The sequence below is a fragment of the Podarcis liolepis genome (genome assembly GCF_965112155.1).
Source record: "Podarcis liolepis genome assembly, chromosome: 8".
Lineage (NCBI taxonomy): Eukaryota > Metazoa > Chordata > Lepidosauria > Squamata > Lacertidae > Podarcis > Podarcis liolepis.
In genome coordinates this window covers 35,174,833-35,193,471 of record NC_139560.1, presented here as the reverse complement: position 1 = coordinate 35,193,471, position 18,639 = coordinate 35,174,833, and the positions used below count along the sequence as shown (strand labels likewise).

Here is an 18,639-nt window from a genome sequence, read left to right as displayed (position 1 = left end):
TCCTTCTAGTGGTGCCTACAGACTGCATATAAATTTATTTTTTAAAATCCATACTGGACTTTATTCTTTGTTTCCGTTCTTATTTCTCCCTCACTTTATTTTCAGATAAATAATGTATTCCAGTATTTTTTCAAAGTAGGCAGTACAACCCGGTTAAATGCTCTCCAAAATTTAGCACACCAGCTAAGAAAACAAAGCGTAGATATAAACGTTTTATAAGCATTGATGAGTCCTCTAAGTTGTACTGAATTTGTTCTTCAAATTACTCAAATGTATCATACAAGGCTAGTCTTTCATTAATGCAGTTACCTTAGCAATTGTTTTTATCAAAAGGGATACAACAGAATGGCAACACTAGGGATAGGGCAAGATGTATAATAATTAGATGCAACTCCTAAGATATGGAGAACTTTTGGCCCTTCAGATGTTGCTGGGCTACAAGTCCCATCAGCCCCAGTAAGCACATCCAATGGACAGGAATGATGGAAGTTGCAGTTCAGCAACTTCTGGAAGGTCAAAAGTTCTCCACACCTGTCGTAACTGCATGTGAAGTGACTGCAGGGAGCCTAAGCAGAAAGTCCTCTCAGTATACCAACCTTTGCTGCCTCTTAAAATATGCGCCCAATGGAATAGGGATTTGTGGGAAAGCTTGAATTGTTGATGGTAAATAGCCCACTGCTTTTTATGTTGGTTTGGTTAAGATTTCTATCTAAATTAGCTTAGCACTTAAAGCATTTGTCTAAAGCGATGGCCAAACTTGGCCCTCCAGCTGTTTTGGGACTACAACTCACATCATCCCTAGCTAACAGGACCAGTGGTCAGAGATGATGGGAACTGTAGTCCCAAAACAGCTGGAGGGCCAGGTTTGGCCATCACTGGTCTAAAGCAATCCTCTTAGTTTCCCAAACATATTCCCAATGCTATGATACAGTATAAGGAGAGGGTAAAATTGAGAATGTTACCTGTAGCAGAATAAACTTGGATTACTATAAACTAGGTAACTATCAAGCCACCTAGAGTTTAGAACCTATCACTAAGGAGGTGTCTTTACATACTACCAAGTGGCAAAAATAGTAAAAATATAAGTCAAGCATGAACCTGCTATTGCATGTGCCACATAATATGCACATCCTATAGTGAGATGCATTAGGAGTTTATACATCTGCCTCTCACAACATACAAAAAAAGTGCTGGTTTCCTTGCAAGGACAGCTTTGCATGTCTGTCTCACATTACCACAGGTAAGTAGCCCTACATTGATTTAAAGGGACAGCAGGCCACAAAGGCATGTTGCCTCCAGTACATAACAGTTTCAGAAATCCACACACATCAGGAAAAAAACAATTACTGGAAATTTAAATCCATATTTGTCTCAGAACTCTACTCTTGCATTATTGCAAATTGCAATAAGCTTTCCGCACTGTTGAAGATTTCTGCAGAATTGCCTGAAACATTAAAATGATTATACAGATGGATCTTAAGAACATTTAGAGAGGTAGAAACTACTTCTCAATGGTTAATTCAAAATAAATGTGGACTTGAATTGTGGCTCATTCAGAGATGATATGCAACAGTTCAGCAACTGGAAGATTCAGCCAAATGCCACTTTTCATTTACTGCAGTTCAGACCATAAGGATTTGGGTCAGTTCTTCTGCAGGGATATGTAATATAGTCAGGTTCAAAACCCAGAACAAGAGCATTTTTTAAAGTTCTACCTCCTAATCCCAAAACAATCTCTCCATTGAAATGCAGTTTCTCTCAGCAGTCACTGGCCCAATGCCACAAAGACTAGCAGAGGCTGAAGACAGCTTTTAATTTTAAAAAAGCATCTAGTCCTCTTAGAAAGTTATGGAGCAAAATTTGCAAGTACTTTTTAAAGGGATTTCGGGAAAATGCACCAGTGGCTGCTCCCCTCATCAGTCTTTCTGGCCAATGAATGAAGTTGCAGCTAGATTTGTCTGACATCTGTTACTGTCTATAAGTTATGTTCTATGCAATAAATAGATGTGGGTGGGTGCTACGTAATCCCCATCCCCTCAAAAGGCAAATATAAAAACTTTGCAAAGGGGCTTAGGCTTATCTTCTGCTGTGCAGGAGCTAAAGATCAGGCCGTTATTAAGAATTTACCACATAGTTAACCCATATAAGGTCTATTCTGATAGTCTCTGCGTTTAATGGGGCTTACTCTCAGGTAAGCTGGCACAGGATGGCAGCCTTGGCATTGGAGAAAACCAGGGTTCTTGTGCCTTTAACATCTGCATGGCAGGCAGAAATTAAACGTATGGAAATAGCATGGAGAAAGCTTCACTATGACAGTAAGGTAAAGGTAAATGACTCCTGGATGGTTAAGTCCAGTCAAAGGCAACTGGGGTGCGGCACTCATCTTGCTTCAGGCCAAGGGAGCTGGCATTTGTCCACAGACAACTTTCTAAGTCATGTGGTCAGCATGACTAAACCACTTCTGGCACAACAACACCACGATGGAAGCCAGAGCATATGGAAACGCTGTTTACCTTTCTGCCACAGCAGTACCTATTTATCTACTTGCACTGGTATGCTTTTGAACTGCTAGGTTCAAAACTGCTAGGCACTCTAATTTTGTGGTATGCCCCACCACCCAGCAGCCATTTTGTGATTGGTGCTGTCAGCACTCAAAATTCGAAATGTTTGCACTTGTCTGAAAAGGTTGGTGGACCCTGGTCTATCTGAATCCAAGAAATTGGATTGTAACTAAACTGAAGAAAAATAGGAAGTGCAATTGACAGTGCAATCCTATATATTTTTACTCAAAAGCCATTTGGGTTCAATGTGGCTTACTTTCAGGTAAGCAGGTATAGGATTACAACCTAAAAGACTTGTTTTCTTCCTATGCCTTCTCAATTTTATGATCAAAGTAAGTTTGAAACACTGTAATGACCTGTTTAAACAAGTCTCAAAGGAGCTACAAAGGGGGAATATGTGGTTAAGGTGGTTTCAGCTACTTTTCTAAGGCTGGACTCAGGAGATAATGTGAAAAGTTTTTTATTATTAATCAAAAGTTAACAGCAACAGGCACATTAAAATGAGTATGGCAAAGCCTTTTACAAATGGCTTTACACTGAAGCTCTCTCCCAAAAATGGCTGTTGCAAACTGTAAACAGAATGGAATAAACAGTCTTTACAGTAACAAGGGAAATACAAATGAACAAAAAGAAAGCACCAATTCCTCAAAATAGATTACAGTTGTGCTTACAGTACTTAAAACAATGTAAAAAACAAATTACAAAAAAGGAATGCTTGAAGATTAAAAATTAGTCCTTAAAATTTGTCCTTAAAAACATTTTCTCCTTTTCACATCAAAAAACCCCATAATGGGGAGCATTTCAGTAGAGGGAGGAATAAGTAAACAATGCACTTTTTCAATCAACAACAAAATTTGGTCACTTAGCTTTGTGCATAGTTTAAGGCAGCTGTAGCAACCTGTTCCTTTCCCCCCTGTGGCTGCTCATGAAAATGTCACATTCTAAAAAGAATAAATAAAAAAACATTACCTTTCAAATCCTTCCTATTGTTCCCTTCCTCCCCAACCCACCCCCATCCCCAAGTATTCACACACACAAACTTTTTTTTCCCTCTCTCTCTTACTCTCTCTCTCTCTCTCACACACACACACACACACATACACACACACACACACACACACACACACACACACACTGCAGCGAAAGGGGCATTTGTACCCTTGTTCTAAAGGACACACTTCCCATCCCACTTTATTTCAGATTGGCAAATACCCTGAGCTGTTTCTGGTGTTCATAATCATTCCACCTGTTTTCCCTTGCATGTGCAGTTCAAGTGTACAATAGTGAAAACAACATGCAAATGTTTCCACGGCAGAATCTTAGCACAATGAAGACTCTTCTTCTCCTCCTCTATGCCATCCCACATCCCCTCCCAAAATCCAGAAGTATTTCTGCCCGCTGTAATTGCATTCCCATTCTGCACTGGAGTAAAAGCTTGGCTGTGCTTTATGTAAAAAAATGCTCTTTCCAATGCACAGCCAAAATTATGACACATGGGATACTTTCTTTTTTACTAGCAGGAAAATGAGCTGCAGTTTCAGATTTGATCTCTTTGTCTTCCTTTTTAAAAAATTTAGTGGTTCCTTCACAGCCATGCAGAAAGATTAATTTAGAACCTATAGTTTCCAAGTACATTTGTAAACATCAGTTCTTGCCAGAGGCATCCAAGTAGGGGCACTTCACTCTTCCACATTTTGGACAAGGACTGAATGAGTCTTGTTAAATTCCAAGAGAAGGAATCATCCACCATGTCATGTGGCAACTTTGAAGGCCTGATTTCAAATTTTCTCTAAAAACAAATAAAAACAAAGTGATGTGGCACGTAACAATATTTTCTCGTACTTTCCCCTCGGTCAAGCTTCAACCACTCCTCTGGTTTGCATATTCAAGGATCCATGCAGAAGCCAAACAAGGCATATGCATATTGCTCTATGTTCAGGTCTTGTAACTGAAAACTGGGTTCAAATGATTTATCAAAGGAAAAACTTGGAAATAAATAATGCTGGCATTGTTTACACTGAAACCTTGGCAGTCAGACAAAATTTATCCTCAAACCCTGTTCCACAGATACCAGGCAAGAGGCAGTTTTTGTTAAGCAGATCCTGGGGTCAGGATAGTCGGTGTTCCTGAGGTATAACATCAGAGTCCATTTCCTCAAATGCAGGATCAGTATCATCACCGCTGCTGGATTGTTCTCTCTGCACACCCTTCCAGCTAGCTTTATTCAATCCCAAATGACCAAGCATCGTTTGAGATAGTCTGGTGTTTGAGAAACGAGCCCACTCTGTGAATAATGGTTCCACCAAATAGGTCATAAAACCTAATGAGAAAAAACACCCTGGAATTAGAACCCCAGAAACAAGAGACCGTGTTTTCCATGTAACATTTCAATATTAAGAGTTATTTGAGTTTACTGTGTTTTATCTTCCTGTACTTATTACATTTTCTCAGAGTGCTTTTCGAAAGGCAATTTATAAACTAAATAAAATAATATATACATTTTAGTACACACAAGCTCTCTCTCTCAAGCCCTAAGGAATACAACATATTTTTTGTGTAGAGTTGAGGCTGCTACTGAGTCACACAAAAACTGCTGGGTTCAAAAGATCTCATATGGGTCAGATCAGTAACCATAAACATTTGCTGCTTCAAACTGATCAGGTAAAGGAAAGCCCTCTGATTTCACCATGCTGCTATGACAGGAAACATGTGGTAGTGCAGTCATGAATCAAGTAAGGGACTTTATGGGTAATACTGGTCAAGAAATTTAAATGCTGCTTCTTTTTGTTACTATCTTTCAATTGCTTGAGACCAAACATGCTGGAGACTTGTGTGCATAGCAACTCCTTCCTCCACATCAAACCAGGATGTGCGGAAAGGAGTTGTGCATGCAAGTCTCCATGGTTTGCTGTGATGTCCAAATAAGACATGCTGGCCATAGTTTGCCTACAACTCAGAATTAAAAAGGACACTTCAAACCAAATTTCCAACTCTGGAAACACAGCATTAAGCAAATGGAATATTTCCTCCCACCGCTCCACCCCCACCACTGTGCAGTTCCTGAATCTGTTCTGTGGATTCCCGCAAACCCTCCTGAGCAGATCTGGGAGGGCAGAGGGGGCACCACTTGCAGTAGCACAACTCTTTCGTTGAATACTGCCAATGTTGTTTAAATTTCCATCATTTAAAAATAGTAAAAATAATAAATTTGTATACCGTCCTTCATCCATGAATCTCATGGTGATTCATAAGTAGCCCAGTAGAAAACAAGCACCCTCTTTAAAATAAATAATTTGCCACAAAATTGAATCTGACCTAAAGTCACAATTAAAGCCTCTTCACAAGCAGCTGTCAGAATTTATCCAGGCAAAGAAATATAAATGTCAGATGAGAAAACAGAAAACTCTCTCTATACATTTCCTGTTTCATGAAAATGAAAATTTCAACAACAACAACTAAACATAGGGTAGCGTTCACTAAACTTAACTCAACAGTAGTTAACTGAAATTAATAGACCTAACTTGGACACGTTCATCATTTCAGTGGGTCTACACGGAGTAAAACTAAGCTGAATACCACCCAAAATGTTCTCTTAAAAACTGGCAAAGACTTTTAAAACTAAACATCACACAGTTTATCTTCCCTATATTATATATTAATGGAAACTATAGTAACTTATCACATAGATCTGTAGTTACCAATCTGGATGTTGGCAATGGTTTCTGTCTGTCGATCACACAGCGGACTCACGCCCAAGCAGTATTTTTTCTCAACATCTCCTACAAACAGAATACTGATTTAAAAAGCCGTTTTCGACAATTCAACAAAACTGAAAGTGTTAAGGTTTTTCATTTAACTATTATTAATGTTAACAGATACCAGACAGATCTAAGAAATGTAACTTCAGTTGTTTAATAAAGCTGCCGTATTTAAAACCACAGCTTTATCATTTGAACACTAGCTTCATAACTGTTTACACATATAAATGATCTAGCATATATGATCTAGCATTTTGTTGTAATGCTCATGAAATGAAGTACTAACAATAATTCTTTCTAAACGTTAATTCTATAATGCAACAAGCTGTCACTCTGCTTTGGAACACGTTTTTAAAAGAAAAGCCTGACTAGCTTTTCAGATATCTTTTAATTGCATAACTTTCTAAAGAACTGCCTGAAGTAATTGATATTATAGTTTGAAGTCTTGTTTCTTCTGTTATGTTTTACTCCAAGAAGACCCATTTATCCTAAACAGAACCCAATAAGGCAGACACGTATATACAAAATATTTTTTCAATGTGATCCCATTGAGATCCCTAGATGAAATTTTGCAAGTAGTTCTTAGAAATATTAAATAATACATTTTTTTTAATTTTTTAATCGTATCTATTCTTTTTAAAATTTTAAGTTTTGTAACTTCAATTTAAAATTTAAAGTAAATCCATCTTGTGACATATATTAAAGCCCATGAGGTTCTGAAGAGATTGGTGTTTTTAGTTTTGACTTATCTCAATGCTGGGCTGAGCAACAAGATGAGATAAAATGCTAAAATTTAGATTTAAACTTAGTTTTTATGATTCAACAAGTGTACAAAATATTGAGAAAATTGGATAACATGAGGTAAAAAAGTTGGATCACTTGATATGGAATTACCCAGCAAGAAAGTTACCCATTTATCTCTCAATGAGCAAATGTAACTTGAAAGATCAGTAGCATGATTTCCATTATGAATTTTTCCATTAAAAAATACATCACGAGTTGAACTACTTCACAAGACCTGTAGCATGCCATAATTATCACTATTGTAATAATCTCTCATACAAGAATGGTTTGCGGAAAGTTTGTAGGTGAACTTTCAGGCTGTAGATCCAAAACCACAGGGCCATGTTAGCTGCTTCAGGTTCAAAATCTTCCACTCCCTGCCTTAAAAACCATATTGTTGAAATACATAAATGCATTTCGAAAACAAAAAATCATAAGTGAGGAAAGTGACAAGACTTAACCAACCTTTGATTGCTACTTGAAGGAAAATCGCTGCTTGTGAGAAGTGATAATGATCCAGTAACAGTATATTGTACTCAAAAGCTGAGCTAATGAGTAGGCATTGGTTGCTATCAATATCATTAATAGCTTAAAGGTAAAGGTAAAGTGACCCCTGACAATTAAGTCCAGTCGCAAACGACGTCTGGGGTTGTGGCATTCATTTCACTTTACAGGCCGAGGGAGCTGGCATTTGTCCACTTCCGCAGACAGTTTTTCCGGGTCATGTGGCCAGCATGACTAAGCCACTTCTGGCGAAACCAGAGCAGCGCACAGAAACACTGTTTACCTTCCTGCCAGAGAGGTACCTATTTATCTACTTGCACTGTATGCTTTCGAACTGCTAGGTTGGCAGGAGCTGGGACCGAAAAATGGGAGCTCACCTCACCCCGTTACAGGGATTCAAACCGCTGACCTTTCGATCAGCAAGCCCAAGTTATTTAATGCAATACCAGTGAAGATCTGCACAGTTAAAAAAAATTATATACAATTTCAAAAAGTGCAAGATTCCAGAAACCTAACTGCAATTCCGTCTCAATTGCACTGACAACTTAAATCCATGTACACAAAACGGTGTGTTCAACCTTTGAACTTGCATAGCACAGTCCTACATAATTTTTAATCATCAAGCAATTCTACGGAGATAAATTCAGCTTTTTTTTTCCTCAATACATGTGGCTTTGGACTGAAGCAGCAGGTGAAAATAAAGCCTTTATTACTGTGAAATAGCTTCTCATCCAGTTAAAGTTAAGGTAAGCAGAAATGTCAAGTGTTCTACAAAGCTGCAATCTATACAGTAAAAATGGTCTGAGGAAACCATTCAAGGTGCAGTCATTGCAAATAATAAAATTTTCTATTTTCTCTAAGAGCCATGCTTCACTACCATTCTTTTATCATTTTGTTTCACATTCCACAGTGAAATAACTTTTCGCTACTTGCCTTGATGAAAGAATTCTTCTGTTACTTTTTCACTCCACTGCTTGCTTAATTCCCAAGTCCGGCAGGGGTTGCAAATATCAGCACATTTCAAAGCCATCTAGTAAATAAGACAAACCATCAACATATTATGCAAGATATTGTGGCCTGCTAACAACTACACACTTAAGTTTTGCAACTTCAGATGATGCAAAGTGTCACATGGCACAATGGGTCAGTACATCTGGCTGTTAAAAAGAAGGTTGGAGGTTTAGGCCACCCAGGGGTGGCTGTGAGCAGGATTCCTGCATTGCGGGAGGCTGACTAGATGACCCTGTCAGTCCCTTCCAACTCCTTGATTCTGTGACTTCTAAGTCAGCTTCTTTTAAAATCCTTAACAATATGTAATGGACAAGTGATACCGAGCAAAGGGGGCTACAATGCAGCACACATGTGGATCGCTATCACTAAATCCAATGTAACTTAGCTGAGCAAGCAGTGTGTTTTGGGAAGGAAATATGTTTAAACATGTATGAGTTAACCTCTCCAAGAAACATCAATGCAATCTTGGAAAATTATGAAGACATTCATCTTCTATAGCACCAATAAAGAAGTCTGATAGCAAGCAATATCAATTTAATATGGCTATGTCTGGTTATCATGAAAGAGCATTCATCAATACACTGCACTTCATCCTTCACCATTTACGAATGCCTGCCTGTAAATTAATGCAACGTTGCTTTTATTTCTTTTTAAAATTTGTATCCCACCCTTCCTTCAAAAGGAGCCCAGGGCAACAGAGCACACTGTTTTGGCTACGGAATGTTAAACTACAGAACTCGCTCCCACAAGAAGCAGTGATGGCCATTTACATGGATGGCTTTAAAAACGGATTAGACAAATTTATGGAGGATAAGCCTATCAGTGACTACCAACCATGATGACTCCACTATTGGAGACAGTATGCCTCTAAATACCAGTGCTGGGAATCACAAAGGGGGAAACACTGTTGCACTCAGGTCCAGCATGTGGTTTCCCATAGGCATCAGGTTGGTCATGGTGAGAGCAGAATAGATTAGATGGGACTGTGGCCTGATCCAGCAGGGCTCTTCTTACATTCTTATGCTACTGCTTTCTTGTTTGGAAAAGTTTCAGAAGCAAGACTGGATTGAGGTGGTTGGGGGTCTGTTGAAATGCCCAGAATAGGGCCCCCTTCTCATCCTTGTTTTTGACCACTTCTTGGTTTGGGCCACTTACCAACTCCCAGCCTAGCCTAACTACAAGGCTGCTATGAATACATACAAGGAAGTATAAAATGGCTGCAAATGGAGATTTAATGTTTGGAGGCAACAAAATTGTGGTTCCTTTAATCAGAACAATGCATTTCTGTACTATAAATGGCAATGTTTTTCAGCTTTCTCTCACTCAAATTAGCATACCTCCAAAGCTTCAATGAATCTTAATCCGGCCTGATTATGGCATGCTTTAGACGCACAAGTCCCACTTGTGTTTAATGGTGCTTACTTCCATGTTAAAGAGCACAGGGGACTGATTCCTAAGGAGTTATTTTAGGCCTGTAGCCACTGGGGCTGGAGGCCGTGCAAAGCAATTTGATTGTTTTACTTGTACAGGTAAAATAGTAAGAAAAGCAGGTAGCTAGCATTTTTCGTAAGCGCTCAGTTAAAAAATGCTACTTTCACTTCCCAACATTCTGCAACAACAGCAAGATCACTTAGATAATTAACAGGATTTTAAAGTGTTAAAGAATATCTTTTTAAAAATAATTTCAATTGTTTTAAGATTGTGGTGAACAGAGTAAGATAAACATTTGCTACTGAGTTGCAACCATTTTACTGGCAAATGGAATATCTAAGTTTTCTGTACTAGAAAACTATTTTTGTTAGAACTATGCCATCAGATAACACATAAGGCCATCTTCAAACCTATGTGCATCAATCAAAAATTATTGTACAGTAGACGGCAAAGCAGTTGTTACTGAACAGTTGTACTACTTTTCTATTTAGGGACCAAACAATTACCTGAAGAATGAGATGACGATGATTTTCCTCTGTTAAGCATAAATCTTCCTTGTCCAAATGACTGCGAAATAGGGATAGATATTCATTTTGCCGACTGATATCAGTGGCAAGTATCAGTGCTCCTATCTGGCTTTCCATCAGCTGCCTTAAATTGGAGATACACAGAAAGAAGAATGAAATAAGTGACCAACATTTAAACAGTCTTTGTTAACTTTTCACAAAATTCAGGCCAACCCTGATTAAATTACTATAAAATACAGTTTTGTTAACAAACTAAGACCCAGTGCAACAGTGCAATAATTTAACGAAGTCTTCATATCACTCAAGGGTAGCAAGTTAGGCATCAAGATTTGTTTTGTTTTGATTGGGGTGGATGGGATACAATTGCCTTCATCATATGAAGATGCAGTACATTATATTACTTGGAAGTGTGTTTTTACTTCCATTTCACATCCATTTAAAATGTTCTGCAATACATTTTCCATAGATGCATGCGATACTGCAAATCTGACACATGCCTGTTTTCTAGTGACATATGTGCAAATAATCCAGATTCTCTCAACAATCCCACTGCAGATCTCCAGTGGTGATTTTCCAATACTGAGGTATTCTGAAAAGAAAGGGAAGAGGAAGAGGAAGAGAGAGAATTATGGTTATCAAATATTCATTGAATTCTGAATTGTATTTTCATGAATGAACAATCCTTTATGCCAATACTTCACTAGGGGATAGACAGGGCGAGTACAACCTCTCCTGGTTGTCTCTGTGGCTTTCAGTGTCATCCGTGATCACATCCTTCAGAATTCTCTCTCCAACTTGGGACTAGGCAATATTGTGGCTCAAAATGGCTCCAGTCCTACCGTAGGGGAAAGTTCCAGCATGTGGTGCAGGGGCCTATGGGTGGCATAAAGTTTAATTTCATCTCCCATGCTTTTTCAACATCTACATGAAATCACTGGGAGGTTACCCAGAGCTTTGGGATACGGCATCATCAGTATGCAGAAGATGCTACCCAACTCTCTCATTTACACCTTTGGATTCCAGAATGTGGCTGCTGGAAGAAGCTTTCCATTTAGACCATCATTACATAGCTCTTCGATGGGCTTCACTCGTTACCAGTTTGCTCCCAGGCACCAGCTTTGATGTTAAAAACCTTAAATCACACAAGGTCTGCCCCAACCAACTTCAGCTTCAGATCGTTGTGCAATAGGCACCCCAAGCTGGACAATTTAGCTTGTACACCTTTTCTGGTTGGCCATGCCCAGCTGTCAATCATATGGCATCAGGTAATTGACACGTAAAGCACAATCCCAACTGTTCCTTGGCAGCAGAGCTTGCATTTGGTGCTATTTAATTATATGCTAAACGCAACCCCGGCTGGATTGATTCCTTGTGGGAATTGCAGCTCCTAACCGGGGAGGTTTTCTGCTGAAAGCAGCATAGCTTGCATTCAGCGCTGAACTGAAACAACACCAAATACAAGACACAATGTTTTCTGGCAGATTTAAGCCTTTCCACCAGTCAAAGATTGCTCCCAGAGGTGTGGCCACTTTTTGAGCCAATCCATTCCCCAAAGCTGCTATAAATAATTAAATCACTCCTTTAAAAATCTCTCCCACCAAGAATTTGTGACTACCAGCAAGTAAGCATTTTTGCACTTGGTTATGTTTTTCCGAACAGAAATATTTTTCCTCACTTACCTTGTATAAAGTTGCTAAATAATGGTTTGTTTTAATAAGGAAAGGCTGATTAACACCTGGGTGATCCAAATCATGAGTGGCAGCTGCAATTAAGCCAAGAAGAGTATCCCATGGAGTCAGGGACTGGGAAAGCTGAAATATATAAAGCATGACCACATGAATATTCACTACTGACACTTCAAGCAAACTTGGGTTGCATCTGTTCTTTTTAAAAATGCACTGAATTTCATCTTTCAATGCATCAAATTCTTCTTTCATTTATTTATACTTTTATCTAGAATATAGGATTCAGAGTTCTCTGTAGGAAGACCAATAATAAAGCAGTAAGGGAGGTGTACATTTTTATTACACAAAACTAGTATTTACTTATTTGTTTTTTAAAAAGGCTGGTCCCATGCCACATGAAATCTGCTTTTGAAACTGTATAACTTCTTTGCTGAAAACTGTTAGGAGATATTTTTACCTTAGGTTCTTTTAAAAAACAGTGCATGGCCTGAGTCACATCAGCAGCATGAACTGCATTGTGGTATGGGTTGTGACTGTGGTAATCTTCTTGAACCATTACTACAAATGAGAAGAAATCTTGCATTAATTTACCTTCCATATCATCGTGCACTTTTATAAGTTACTGTTGAAAAACCAAACAGCTTTGGTCACACATTCAGCCAGCAGAAGTATGAGCCCATGATCCTCCTTCCACCATACAGATTATCTTCAGTGCAAATCAGGCTGTATGCACTAGAATATCTGTCCATAAAGTCCCAGTGCACATTATTTCCCCTACATCTAAAATGGTGGAGGAGTAATCATGTAAACCAGGTGTTTGCCCTTATTAGGTGCTCACATAGAGGATCGAACTCACACTTTACATAGCATATAAATTTTAGAAGAAACTTACACCACTCAACCATTCACAGATAGGTAGTCGTGTTGGTCTGCCATAGTCAAAATAAAAAAAATCCTTCCAGTAGCACCTTAAAGACCAACTGAGTTAGTTCTTGGTATGAGCTTTCGTGTGCATGCACGAAAGCTGTTCTATTATAGGAAAATCCCATTATACAAAATGCATTTTTATGCAGATCTAAATGTAACATTGAAACAAAAACCTTTATTGACTAGTGTTTTACATTGTTTACTAAACAACACAACTATAACACAAAAAGAGTCACCTTTCCTTCTCCAAGGAAGCATTTTAGATGTGGGTTCCTCTTGTTTTTTAATAATATTTTAATGCAGGCTTTCATACAGTTAGCACATCTGTTGTGGTTTGCAGTGCTTTGTGAAGCATGGTTGGATGTGGCGGGGCACATGGCAACTGCTGGCTAGCACCTGTGCCATCCAACATTCTTTCCTCCCACCCACCAGTAAACGGTGTACAGCAGGTTTTTAAAAAGTCTTTAGAAGATGAGTGTCCACTTTTAACAGAAACACTTTAAAACCTGCAAAATAAATTGGCAACTAACATGACAGTAACAGCAATACCGATCATTTCATGAGTCTATCACCCTTTTCTCTCTTCTCCCCAGTTCCTTAGGGCTCTCCATGCTGGACAGCATAATTTAAAGTAGCAAATGGGCTGTTGTAGCCTATTTTTGCAAAACTGACTGAAGTGAACCTCTGAAAAATTTTACCTAAAAATCGGCGGAGCTTCATTGTATCGAGTTGGAAGTGCTCTACAAGTCCATGAAGATTAAACAGGTGGAAGGTTAAGGTGACTAAACTGTTTCCTAAAAAAAACCAAAAAACACAAAATCATCTTTAATGGGAAGCATCAAAAATGTAGACAGGCTAAATGTTTTAAGGCACTCTATTGCATGGGCCTGAAGCAAGTCATTCATACAGCACATGCTTCCAGACCAGCTACAAGAAATCTTACTTACTAGTTTTTGCAAGTAACCGACAGCTAATATTCTATTATCTCTATTATCCACATTACTAGCAAAGCTCTGTGGTATACTACCATCACAAGCTAAGTTACTATAATTATTCCTCCTGATCCACAGAACAACAGTGGTTTCATTCAACATAATGATTAAGAATTTCAAGCACATTTTGTTTCTATTTTTTACTCAGGCAGAATAGTAGTTAAAGCTTTAAGATTTAGTGTTTTTACTTCAGTGCAAAACATCTGATCCATCAGCAATGAATTGGGACTCAGAAGAATCTCTCTAGGTGATGCAAAGTGAACCCATCAGTTTAATAGCATTTGTCAGTTCAGAATTTTATAAAAACACAGATCTCATATAAATGAAATTTCTGTATTGGATAATCTACTCAAATGAATATGAAAATTGTGAAATGTAACACATTTTTAGATTAAAGGAGGGAGAGGCTCCTTCAAAGAAAGATTTTGCCAAGGGCTTTAATATAGCATCCCAATGCCATCTGTGCCTCTGGATGCTCAAATAAGAGGGGTGTGTGGAATCTTAAAGCTTCTAAAAGTCTGTAAAAATAAATAAATGGGGGGGGGGTTAAAAGGGGTATGCATACTCATAAAGGTTGAGAACCACTTTAAAAATTCAGACTTCATGGAATGTACCCTCTCCTTTAAAAAACGTAACTTTATCTCATTTTACAGAAACAGAATAAGTGTCTAGCAAATGCTTCTCAGGACAAGTGGTCAAATTTAATAATCAACTACTTTCTGTAAAGCTAATCAATGAGAATTCAGTGGGTTTTAATACACATGGTAATATTTTTTACATTAAGAGGAAGAAAATATAAAATATGGTAACCATACCCTATATAAATATTGTCCATTTCAAATATATAGTGTAAAGCAGATATTTAAAACTGAATATACTGCCTGTTTCAAGTTGCTTAAGTCACAGGATTTCTTTCTCAGAGAGAAGTTATTTCCAACACTACAAATTTAAGTCCATACAGGATACATGGTAATCAAGGTATAAAGGGCTGAATGTAAGGAATTAGCATATTTTTGTTGAAAATAACAAGGTCATATGGGCTATCCATACCTGAATAATACAGTATCAGTAGTGAGTCTGGGATGTGCACTTAATGTTTGCATGAAACAGCCACTCATTCACAACTTTAAAAAGGAACTTTCTTCAATGAAAAGTAGGAGAAAGGGACTGGCTTAGTGGACAACTGACTTAAAGAGTAATATTTAAAAAACCACTAATCTTACCATTCGTTAACCTGTCAAAAAGGAAAATGTCAAAATTCCAGTTTCCAACTTTTTCTAGCATACACTGAAAGGAAAACAAAAAGGAAGTTTCACAAATAAGTTAAAAGCACTTATCTGAATACATTGCATATCTGATTCACCTTCCTTTCACCCCACAAATCAAGACAGGATACTGAAAATGAACTAGCAAAGATGTAAAAGGTGATCAGTAGCATATTTGTAACCACACCACTTATTTCTGTTTCACAAACCCCATAAACTGTCATTCTGCAACTGATCTTGCCTAATGGGTCATAAGTTGCAGCTAGCTGGCTTCTTAAAGCCACAATGTTCTCTCATCTGGAAGTTACAATACTATCTTATATGGAAAAAGCATTGATAAACACTCTTTCCTTAAGATACACTGATCACCCAAACATAGCCAAATCTCAGTTTAATAAACAGGGATGTGCAAAAGTTTCATGCACTCCCATGTAGCCCTTTTGCTTCCACTTCACTCCTCCCTTCATTGGGGGACGGGACAAGCTAGAATATGAACCCATGGTTTAAAGTTGCCTTCCAGATAGCTCTCAACAGGAAGTATGGTTAACTGTGGCTTCCTGGCTTGTTCAATTCACACAAAGGGAGAAGCAAAGGGGGCTGTGTGTTGAGTACATGAAGCTCATGCACATATTGGCTTACTAAAAAGATTTCATCACGGGCTCTGAAAATGTTCAGTTTACACACTACTCCTTCACTCTTCTCATCCACATGACCAAATACGCTATCACAGAGAATAGTTATATTGTGCCAGATGTGGCAAATCCACTGTACAGAGTAACAATACCCTAAGACTGATTTAAACAGCCCCTTGTGGAAACAAGGGCCAAACTTGTGCACAAGTCATTATACATATTTGTAAGGTAGAGGTAAAAAGGTAAAGGACCCCTGGATGGTTAAGTCCAGTCAAAGGTGACTATGGGGTGTAGCCCTCATCTCGCTTTCAGGCCAAGAGAGCTGGCGTTTGTCCACAGACAGATTTCCAGGTCATGTGGCCAGCATGACTAAACCGCTTCTGGCGCAACGGAACACCTTGACGGAAACCAAAGCGCACGGAAAAGCCATTTACCTTCCCGTCGCAGTGGTACCTATTTATCTACTTGCACTGGCTGGGACAGAGCATTACCTCGTTGTGCGGATCTGAACTGCCAACCTTCTGATTGGCAAGCCCAAGAGGCTCAGTGGTTTAGACCACAGCACCACCCGCATCCCAATATACATATATCTGCATATAAATATTTATGCACAGAATGAGTACAGCATCATATTGTGCCTGCCGCTCCTGGAGCACATTCACAAACTATACCAGGGCAGGAAGAAAAAATGGAACAAGTGGCTTTGGACCATAATTTAAGATTTTTCCTAGAGCATTGGCAGACATGACTTCTCCCTTACAAACAATACTAAAGAGGAAAACTTCAGTTTACTGTATGTATGATTATCTAGAAATATTTGTTCTTACTCAAGAGATGTTCAGTTTCTAAAACCACTAATGAAGTGAAAAAGAAGGGGGAATATCTGAGGGAAATAATGTTAGTTCTAGAGAACAAAAAGAGGCAGACTGAATAAGGTATTGCCAATTATAACACAACTAAATGCAAACATATAATGAAGTTTCAGCATTTGACTTAGTTATCCAATTAGGTTTTATACTTCATTGCCTTTTAAGACATTTTGGCCAAGTCTAGTACAGTATCTATTATCTACTATAATTTCTAAAACAATACACACTCAGCTTGCCATCACAGTGAATGAATTTTCTGAGCTATTCAAACTATTTCCTGTTACCAACTGTAGTAATCTCACTATTGATTATTCTCATACCCTCATTTTTATTTTTGCTTTATTTACTTCTATGGAGTATAAATATAAGTCCAAAAGTATTTAGTACATGCAATACATGGTCACTTACAGATCTTAACACACATCAATATTTTTTTCATGGCAAAGTTATATGATAGTTTCAAAAACAGACCTTAGCTTGTCCATTATAATCATCATCTAAAATGTTTGAAGAATTTGGAAGAGTGATACCACGGAAGAAACGGGAAGATCTCAAGTACCGCTGGAAACTCAGTAACCTTCGTATATTTCTTGCAGACACAGAAACATCAATTTCAGAATTTGCTGAGGGGGGAAATAAAGAGCCTTAAATGCATGGTGAATCTATAAAACATTAAAAAATAGATCTATAAGAACAGCATTCAGTTCAAGCATTGTGTTCTGCACTGTAATCACACATGTTAACCTAACACTAACCTCAGCATATTTGTACCTAAATAGAATCATGGTAACCTAAAACAGTACTGCACATTTAGGGTTACAGCTATCAAAGTCAATCACTAACAGAAGGGAGGAGGCATTTTTTGCCATTTCCCTTTCACTATAGCACACCCACCCCACCAGTACTTCTCCCTGCTATTCTGGAGGATTCACAGAACAGTTCCAGAAAGTGCAAGCACCTGCAAAAAAAGTGTAGGAAGGGAATGGTGAAAAGCATGGTCCCCCTTCTGTTACAGGATGCTGGGAACATGTTTTCCATAAATGGAGCTCCATTCAGGGGATCTTAGGATCCAACTCTTGAATTCCAAACACACCAAAGCTATTGGAAAACTTGTTAGGCTTGTAATGGCTATCCTTATACTACAATTATCATATAATTGCAACTAAACTGTTAATGTGGATTTACAAAACCCAATCCCCTGTTAAAACCAGTTTCAAGATTAAATTAGCAAATCACTACTGTGGTATATCTGATGTATTATAGTTTGATGTATTATAGTGAATAAATTCTTGAGATCTGCATCAGAAATAACACTACCAAAAAGTAAAATACACTGGGAAGGTTTGGTTCTGAAATGAATTTTAGGATTATGCACAGGTTAAATCTGAAACAGTTAAGCATCACTAAACATTAACAGTAAACTGAGATGGAGAGTGATGGGAGTGAGGAACTAACACATAAAGAGGTGGGTAGGAAAGGGAGTTAACAATCCCATACCTGCTCCCAGTCTCTAGGTGCTGTTTCATTTGCACCAAGCAGAAAGCACTTATTTCCAAAGTGTACTTTTCATTTTACTGTTTGTTCCTGCTATGGTCTCTTACAAGCACTACAGCCACTCCCCAACAAAGAGCATCCCTAATATTCCTGGAGTTATCAGACAATTTGGTCAGGAAAACAACTGTTCTGCTTCATCT

The 18,639-nt window shown here is 38.3% G+C and overlaps 1 protein-coding gene across 2 annotated transcripts in view; it reads right to left on the bottom strand.

Moving 5' to 3' along the window:
• Positions 1-3,005: 3,005 nt before the first annotated feature.
• The window catches only part of PDE7A (phosphodiesterase 7A), a 49,886-nt gene continuing 34,252 nt past the window's right edge, over positions 3,006-18,639 (bottom strand). For both annotated transcript variants that reach the window (XM_083517979.1, XM_083517978.1), the window contains 10 exons: positions 17,417-17,568; positions 15,403-15,466; positions 13,886-13,981; positions 12,718-12,818; positions 12,255-12,386; positions 11,069-11,164; positions 10,555-10,695; positions 8,540-8,636; positions 6,260-6,340; positions 3,006-4,881 (listed from right to left, as the gene is read on the bottom strand). In XM_083517979.1, the coding sequence (XP_083374105.1) occupies positions 4,670-4,881; positions 6,260-6,340; positions 8,540-8,636; positions 10,555-10,695; positions 11,069-11,164; positions 12,255-12,386; positions 12,718-12,818; positions 13,886-13,981; positions 15,403-15,466; positions 17,417-17,568 (1,172 nt within the window). In that variant the 3' untranslated portion in view covers positions 3,006-4,669. The remainder of the gene's footprint in view (positions 4,882-6,259; positions 6,341-8,539; positions 8,637-10,554; positions 10,696-11,068; positions 11,165-12,254; positions 12,387-12,717; positions 12,819-13,885; positions 13,982-15,402; positions 15,467-17,416; positions 17,569-18,639) is intronic.